This window comes from Mytilus californianus, unplaced genomic scaffold (assembly GCF_021869535.1).
Source record: "Mytilus californianus isolate M0D057914Y unplaced genomic scaffold, xbMytCali1.0.p SCAF_5, whole genome shotgun sequence".
NCBI classification, from domain to species: domain Eukaryota; kingdom Metazoa; phylum Mollusca; class Bivalvia; order Mytilida; family Mytilidae; genus Mytilus; species Mytilus californianus.
This window is the reverse complement of record NW_026262701.1, coordinates 102,833,034-102,842,717: the sequence shown is the minus strand read 5'-3', so window position 1 is coordinate 102,842,717 and position 9,684 is coordinate 102,833,034. Positions and strand designations below refer to the sequence as shown.

Below are 9,684 nucleotides of genomic sequence, written 5' to 3'. Positions count from 1 at the left end.
AGTAATATGTTCCTAAATTCTGTTTCAGTTGGTAAAAATGCATTAAATTAAACAATGGTTTCAAAAATTGTTTTTTCACTAATCTTTTTATTCAACATTCTACATAATAAACAATAACACATTAACAGGAACACTGGTTTAAAAATGCATCATACAAAAAACATATTCTGTTTGTGTATTCTGTGTACTATAGTCTGGCAAGGTTACAATACAAAAAGATGTCATGGTCTAATTGGAGCATTTAATTACATGATTAACAAAAAAATTATTAAGTGTTTTATTGCATGTAGGTTATATATATTATACAATTATAGCCTTTGTATGAGGTCGATACAAGGATATATTGACCTGAAAGAAGTATATTGACTGAGGACGAAGTCCGAGGTCGATATACTTCTTTGGGTCGATATATCCTGTATTGACCTCATCAATAGGCTATAATTGTTATATTATTAATTTCCGACCATATTTGTATCAAAATCCTGATTTGATTTTTTGATTTTGTTGGAATTTTATAGATATCATATTGTCTCCTAGACAATAACATATAAGTTGTTATTTCATTTACCTTTTTACATCTTATGTATATGAAGATTTTTTTTCTTCAAATAATCGATCATAGATATTTTTTTTATAAAACTTTTAACAATATCATGAAATTCATTACATGACGTCACAAAGTATATCGGTTTTTAGATATTCTAAAAATAACCGTGCAATATGCTTTTTGCTGTGCAATATGCTTTTTGCTATCCGCCGTTTTCTCTCTACCTTCGAAAATATAGTTTATCATGTGACTATCTCTAAACGAATCAAATTAGTTAAAAAATACGAATTAATAATATATATATATATTTTTAGAGTGTAATGTTAAGGGTAATAACTGTTTACATTATTTTTTTTTGAATTAAAACAAATTTCTTTGCAAGAGATTAAAATGCGGTTTTCTGAAGACTGAAACTGCTGAATTAAAAATTATGCCGTATTGCAATTTGCACAAAATGATTACTTCTAGTATCTTTAAATATATTCACAACATTAGAATAGTATATTGATAAAGATGAAAATAATTTTCAATCTAATAAAACATGTATAAATAATAAAAGCTTCTAAAACTGTTAACAGATAGATTATGTCTTGCCCTCTTTGAAGCAAATGAAATACCATTTGTAGATACACAGCCATAGGATTACACATATTTAGCAGTGGATATCCCTCAGTTAGTCAACAAAAACTAACTTGATAATAAAATTCAACATTTAACAAGGTATTTGCTTCATATACAGTGAAGCATGATTGAAGAGTTGAAAATGAGATACATGTAATAAAATGTGTATCTTCAAAAAATTTTCTTCAGTGAAAAAAGTCATGCATTCTTTTTTTCTAACAATGGATTTTTAAACCCATTAAACTGTAATATTAAAATATATAAAAGATATAATACTAAAAAGTAAATAAGATAACAAAACAAGATGGACGGCTAGTTTAACATGTGATGATAAAAATGGGCCTATGTCATTTAATTTTTCTTGCAAGCAGACAATTCAATCTAAGAGTTACCAAATTGATATAGGTTAAATCAAAAATGTAAAAAAGAAAAGAAAATTGCTCTGAGATATGACAACTTGCAAGAATGTATAAAGTATATTGGACTTTGTGATAAAGATAAAAATTTATCTCATCTGCTATTTTAGTGTCAATGTTTACAAAGACTCTTGTTACAACAGCCAATCAGTTTTATATGGAATCAACACAGATCAATACTATGCAATAATTGCACTCAAAAACAGAAATATGTTCAAAACACATTACCTGATAGATAATATCTAATTGCAAGAGTTTTTTCTTATTTTTCAACAACTTTTTCCTCAAAAAATGTATTGTCTATGGTATGTAACACACCTGGAAACATTAACCACAAATAATAAGCAGCTACACCAACATCCCATGATGCTTCCTTATTGTACATAATGAAATTGTTGCAAGAACAAAATGGGATATTAAGAAGGCATTTAACCAGAAGCAATAAAACGGCTCTGTAGAAAAATATGCATGAGGATACTCTTAGGCATATAAATATTGCATCAAATATGACTGTTAAAAGTCCCATAACTCTGGAACGACAAACCAGAAAATTTCAAAATCAAAAGCGAGTCTACATTTATCAATCCTAACCAACAGTATTACGTTTGTGTTACACAATTGGGGGGAGTACAATATTAAACAAGGTGTATTCCAGTCTAACATAATTGATACAAGTACATGTACCTCGCAGACATGTATTGTACATGTATTCTGCAGACATTAATTGCATTGTGCAGATGTTAATAGCATTGTCCACGGCTTGACCTAGTACATGTATTATTTAATAGCTAGACTACTCTATAAACTACCGACAGTTATGGGCTATTGTTGAAAGCTGATTGATGACCCTCTGAACTATATTAGATCCAGCTTTGGACTAAAACTGCAGATTCCATCAAGTCTTCCCCCTCGTGGGTAGGCTGGAACTAATGCACTTAATATCCGAATGTACTCCATCAGGACTGAACAGTTATACCACTATACGATCACATGTCAGTATGACAATTTATTGAACTTTCGAACATTTTAACTTTGGAGACAATTTGTGAACATTTGAACATTTGAACTTTAGAAACATTCTTGACTTTGTAATTACATAATAAAATTCATTTATCCATTTACTGACTTCATTACATATGTAGTAATTTGATCCAAGCATACAAGAGCTATTGCGTGATATTTAATAAATGCCTTTTATTTATTTGACCGTCAAAGTTCCATAACTCTGGAATGACATATTGGAACTTTTTTTAAATCTAACAGTGTGTTTAAATGTAAAGCAGCAAATATCAAATGAATAAAGAATACCAAGTCCTTATTAGTTTGACCCACAACCTCCAACATTTAAGGTGAGCATTATACAACAACAACATTGAGAGGGTTAGAAAATAATCACCTGACAACCATTTTGATTATTCTGTAAAAAAAGTATAAAAAAACCCTTAAAAAAGCAATAAATGGGTATATATAAAAATTTCATTTATGTCAGTGTTATGTATTACTAACACAGGTTTATCTTGCCTTTTCGTCTACAAAATCTTAAAACAACAAATTGTCTATGAGAGTATGTGCATATATGCAGGATGCAAATCCCTTGCAAAGTACATTTTTCAATTCACATAGTACTATTTATTTGAAAACACTTAAATATGACTTGTGATTAGGACTTTTCGTCTACTTAGAAATGATAAGGCATCATCTTGCAAAAAGTTTCCAAATATCAGCATCCTATCATAAAAACTTTTCTTCAACAGACCTTATCAGAAAATTAATATGTGATCTATTTCAGAACATAAAAGTTTAGAGTAAAATAAAGCAGGATTGAGTGGCTGTGACATTGCAGCATTAATAATAAATGTGGATTGTGTCCACATGTGGACACAGATGATGCCCCCGCTTTAAAATCATATAGTTATAAAGGGACATAACTGAAGAACGGTAAAAGTGACGCTACCCAAATTTGAACTTGATCTGTGTTTTGTGGTAATAAGCATTGTGTATAAGTTTCATAACATTTGGTTGGGGCAAACTTAAGTTAGAGAACGGAAACTAAAAGTTTTGCAATTTTCCCATTTATAAAGGGGCATTACTGTAGAAAGGTTTGAGTGACGCCACCAAAATTTACCCTTGATCTGTATTTTGTGATAATAAGCATTGTGTATAAGTTTCATAACATTTGGTTGAGGCAAACTTAAGTTAGAGAACAGAAACTAAAAATTTAGTAATTTTTCCATTATAAAGGGGCATAACTCTAGAACAGGTTAAGTGACGCCACCAAAATTCAAACCTGATCTGTGTTTTGTGGTAATAAGCATTGTGTATAAGTTTCATAACATTTGGTTGAGGCAAACTTAAGTTAGAGAACGGAAACTAAAAATTTTGCAATTTTTCCATTTATAAAGAGGCATAACTCTAGAACGGTTAAAGTGACGCCACCAAAATTCACACTTGATCTGTGTTTTGTGGTAATAAGCATTGTGTATATGTTCATAACATTTGGTTGAGGCAAACTCAAGTTAGAGAACGGAAACCAATTTTGGGACGTACAGACTGACGTACGTACAGACGGACAAGGGTAAAACTTAATACCCCCTCCGCTACGGCGGGGGCATAAAAATGGGAACACCTAATGTATTAAATGAAACACTATTCCAAATATTTAAGGAATAATACCCATTGTAAGTGGCTCCTACTTAAAAACAAATTACACATAACCTGTATAACTATGATGGATACAACTGTTTAACGATATATCATTTACCTCTCACTACACAGTACACTTAACCTAGATACATAAGCTGATATACGTAAGGTCATCAAAATGTGATGTACAAGATAACAAAAATGAGAAAGAAAGTAGGTAATGAAGACAGATACAAAGACATAAAAAGACAGAGATTAAACAGAACCCCCTCTCTTAAGATGTCTAATTACCCTTTAAACATATGGGGATATGTCATGTATATCCTCCATCCCTATTTTGTGAAGTTCTTCCAAGTAATCTATCTGTTGTCATGGTAACTGATGATATACATTTTTGAAGTTCTTTAGTATACTGTTCTGTTTTCTTTATCAACAGTTCAGTATTTGCCCTGTCATTGGTTGAAGTTCTACTTCTGTCATCCAATGAAATGTTGTCTCTTATTGCACTTTGGTCACTAGAATTTATATCACTTTTCACTAATTGTTGAGATTTCTTGTCATCCCTCCAATCAGGTAAAAGTTTGGCTTTTATATCACATTGAATATGTCTGAAAGAAGGAGTATAGCATCTATTCAAATGAATTTAAAATTTTAAATCATAATTAAATTTGTACATTTTTTGGGTCCATGTTACTTTGTAATAATTATTCTAAACTTTTCTCTTTTTATAATAAAAACAGTAATTTTCACATTCTACAATTTAATTCTTATATGTAATAAATCTTTATTCATTCATAAATCTGTTTCTGAAGGAAAACAATTACTTTTCAATGCAAGAAAATAGTTTTACATGAAAAGTTTTTTCAAACCACCAAGTACTGTGAAAATTTGGTTCAATTTATTCAATTATTTCAATTTTTTTTTATCATTGAGCATGATCAAGTTGTCCATTTTTAGACAAGAAACCACACTTACATGCCCTTCATCTTAAAACTGTACCCCTCTGCCCTGAAAGCCTAGCTAGAACACTGGATAATGACCCTTTATTGTTTAAACAGTCAATGTTTTATACATCATAATTTTAAAAGACAATGGCACTTTTTTGGTGTAAACAATCAGTTCTTTATATAAATAAAATATCACATAAAGAGCATTTAGCCCTTTGAAAGACTATTGCCAAATAGAACAAATTGTTTTGAGATTTCAATTCAGTGTGAGATACTCTTACTTCAAGCTACAATTTGAAAACTTCAAACAAACAAGGAGATCTGATATCTTTATCTGTAACCTACTTTAATTTCCGTAAAGACTCTTTCATTTCTTCACATTTTTTGCGAGTATCTACTATAAGTCTCTGAACATGATGCCAGACAGCTCTTTCTTCAGTTAAACACGTCTCTGTCACACTACGAATCTGTTGTTCTTGTAAAACCTGAGCTTTCACCGTCTCTACTTGCTCATAAGCCTACAACAATAAAACTAAACCATAAAATTCATAGCTTATGTGATGAAAAAATTTGTAAAGGGTTCTGCAAACCCTGTGTCTAGACTCATATTGCTGCTGTCAGCATAAATGTGTAATGATGACTGCCAAAAATTTAAGTCCATTAATTAGTAAAATACATAATTGTTTTTACAAAAATCAAACTTTCTTCTTCAGATGCTATTTCTTGATCTTGAAGAAGCTTTTGTTCAAGTTTCATAACATTCTTGAAGGTTTTACAAAGTTATTGATGTTCTAAAAATTTGAGACTGTATGTGAATGTCAACTGCAAAAAAAAAATATTGATTGATTAATTGATTGGTGTTTAACGCCATTTTTAGCACTGTTAGCTATTTCGTGGCGGTCAGTTTTTATTGGTGGAGGAAGCCAAAGAGAATCATCCATCTTGGGCAGGAAAACTGACAATCCTAGTAAATTAAGATTGGAGCCGAATGCACCTGCCACATGCATGGTTTAAACATATAACCTCAGTATTGACAGGCTAGAGGTGTAATTGTTGGACAATTTAGATGACTTGGTCACCAAGGCCCCGCAAAAAAAGTCCATTTATTAGTCAAAAATGGAAAAAGGAATAAAAATATTTTCAAAATTGAGCATCAGACATAATCTCATAATCATAACAAAGCTTCTGCCAAAGTTTCATAAACTTCGAAGTTACTGATGTTTAAAAAACTTTAACCCCAAACTGTGTCAAAATGTTAACTGCAAAAAAAACTAAGACCTTTTATCAGTGAAATGGAAAAATGAAAAAAATGTTTGCAAAATTTTGCTCTGGATACTGTCATTGATCATGAAGAAGCATCTGTCAAAGTTTTGCAAAATTCAATGAAGGTTTGACAAAGTTATTGCTGTCTGAAAAACTTTAACCATAGACAGTATTATAATATTCACTGTGAAAAAAACATAATCCATTTACCAGTAAAATACTGAAACAAGAGTGCACACGCTGAAATGCCTCGCCTTCTTTACTAACCATTGATTTTATGTTGATAGTCCTAAATATGAAGCTTTACTGCAAGTAACACATAAACTTAACATGATCCAAGTAAATGAGGTCAAGGTCAGATAAACCAATAGAGAAATACATGTACACCTTACAATCATCCAATAAACCAAACATAGTTGACCTATTGCTTATAGTTTCTAAGAAACAGTCTTAACCAAGAAAACTTAACATTGACCAATGAACCGTGAAAATGAGGTCAAGGTCAGATGAACCATGCCAGACAGACATGTACACCTTACAATTAATTTATGCATTAAATATAGTTGACCTATTGCTTATAGTATCTAAGAAACAAACTTAACCATGAAAACTTAACATCGACCAATGAACCATGAAAATGAGGTCAAGGTCAGATGATACTTGCCAGACAGACATATACACCTTACAATCCTTCCATACAACAAATACAGTTGATCAATTGCTTATAGTTTAAGAAAAACAGACCAAAACACAAAAACTTAACACTGAGAAATGAACCGTGAAAATGAGGTTGAGGTCAGATGATACCTGCCAGACAGACATATACACCTTACAATCCTTCCATACAACAAATACAGTTGATCTACTGCTTATAGTTGAAGAAAAACAGACCAAAACATAAAAACTTAACACTGAGAAATGAACCGTGAAAATGAGGTCAAGGTCAAATAAAACCTGCGAGACTGACATGTACATCATAAAATAATTCCATACACCAAATATAGTTGACCTATTGCATATAGTATTAGAAAAAAAGACCAAAACTCAAAAACTTAACTTTGACCACTGAACCATGAAAATGAGGTCAAGGTCAGATGACACCTACCAGTTGGACATCTACACCTTACAATCATTCCAAATATCAAATATAGTAGACCTACTGCTTATAGTATCTGATATATGGACTTGACCACGAAAACTTAACCTTGTTCACTGATCCATGAAATGAGGTCGATGTCAAATGAAAATTGTCTGACAGGCATGAGGACCTTGCAAGGTATGCACATACTAAATATAGTTATCCTATTACTCATAATAAGAAAGAAATTAACATCACAAAAAATGTTGACTTTTTTTTCAAGTGGTCACTGAACTATGAAAATGAGATCAAGGACAATGGACATATGACAGACGGAAACTTCGTAACATAAGGCATCTATATACAAAGTATGAAGCATCCAGGTCTTCTAGCTTCTAAAATATAAAGCTTTTAAAAAGTTAGCTAACGCCGCCGCCGCCGTAGCCGGATCACTATCCCTATGTCGTGCTTTCTGGAACAAAAGTCGCAGGCTCGACAAAAATGTAGAAAAAAAATATTTTCCAAAGGAGTAAGTTCATGAAGGGTTAAAATTAGCCCTAACAATTTCATGTTTCTTTTTAAATAGACCAAAATACTACAAATTTCACATAGAAATACTTGTGATATAACTATTAATACAAAATAACTCCTTTTTGGCACATCACATTAAAAAATGACAAAGAAATTACCGCTAAAGTATGCACTATTTGTGTTGTAATGTCAGTTTTGGTCAAATTATCAGTAATTCTAAACAGTTTTAACGTAATTTACTTTGGCCGCCACCCCTGATCAAGAAAGTAGGTCCAAAAATGCACAAAATCATCTTTTTTTGACAATTTATCCAAAATATGCTGCCTTTGAAGCACAGAATGTACTCTATAGAAGAGATTTGTTTAAACTTGTAGTAAGGCTTTTGAAATAGATCCATTTAAGAACCAAATTATGTCCATTTTGATATTTTATGATAAAGTGGAATTTCAAGGTCATATTTGGCCTAAAGTGAACCATGTCCTTTTGCTCTGGATACTGTCTTTTGAGACAATTTGAAATCAACAAAGAATGTTCTTTGAGCTCCTTTCAATAAATAGGAGCAATCATTGGATTTTATTCAAAACAATGAGAAAACCCTATACCTATAGTCAGCTATAAAATGCCCCGACATGAATGACAAATGTGAAACAATTCAAATAGTAATACCTTATGTAACTGCACAGCCATTTCTTGCAATTGTCCCTCCAGCCTATCTGCATAGGCCTGTTCTAACTGGTTACTTATAGCCATAGGTGCTTGACTGTGCCATCTGGCTATTGCATTGGTCAACTTTTTTCTTGGTCCAAATAACCTGTCAATGTAATACATACTGGGTTGAAAATCCAGATGAATAAAATGCTTCGCTGGGGCGCAGCTTGATACGACCGCAGAGGTCGAACCCTGAACAGTTGGGGCAAGTATGGACACAACATTCAAGCTTGATACAGCTCTGAATTTGGATTGTTATTAAATATTTGACACAGCATAGGTTTCTGACACAGAAAGAATGTAGTCTAAGAACTTGAATTTTTTTAATTTACCTATTATGGTCCAATGTCCAAAATCAAAATACATGGTTAGATTCAGCATATCAAAGAACCGCATATATTAAATTTTTGTTAAAATCAAACAGTTTAATTTTGGACCCCAACTTGGACAAACTTGAAAACTGGGCCCATAATCAAAAATCTAAACACATGTTTAGATTCAGCATATCAAAGAACCCCAAGAATTCAATTTTTGCTAAAATCAAACTAAGTTTAATTTTGGACCCTTTGGACCTTAATGTAGACCAATTTAAAAAACGGGACTTAAAATTAAAAATCTAAATACACGGTTAGATTTGGAATATCAAAGAACCCCAATAATTCAATTTTTGATGAAATCAAACAAAGTTTAATTTTGGACCCTTTTGACCTCAATATGAACCAATTTGATAGCGGGCTCACAAATAAAAAATCTAAATTCATGGTTAGATTCAGCATATCAAAGAACCCCATATATTCAATTTTTGTTGAAATCAAAAAAAGTTTAATTTTGGACCCCAACTTGGACAAACTTGAAAAGTGGGCCCATAATCAAAAATCTAAACACATGTTTAGATTCAGCATATCAAAGAACCCCAAGAATTCAATTTTT

General features: G+C 31.7%; 1 protein-coding gene across 3 annotated transcripts in view; it reads right to left on the bottom strand.

Moving 5' to 3' along the window:
• Nucleotides 1-847: 847 nt before the first annotated feature.
• The window catches only part of LOC127702126 (ankyrin repeat and SAM domain-containing protein 3-like), a 28,822-nt gene continuing 19,985 nt past the window's right edge, over nucleotides 848-9,684 (bottom strand). For all 3 annotated transcript variants that reach the window (XM_052206210.1, XM_052206212.1, XM_052206211.1), the window contains 3 exons: nucleotides 8,713-8,857; nucleotides 5,520-5,692; nucleotides 848-4,835 (listed from right to left, as the gene is read on the bottom strand). In XM_052206210.1, the coding sequence (XP_052062170.1) occupies nucleotides 4,541-4,835; nucleotides 5,520-5,692; nucleotides 8,713-8,857 (613 nt within the window). In that variant the 3' untranslated portion in view covers nucleotides 848-4,540. The remainder of the gene's footprint in view (nucleotides 4,836-5,519; nucleotides 5,693-8,712; nucleotides 8,858-9,684) is intronic.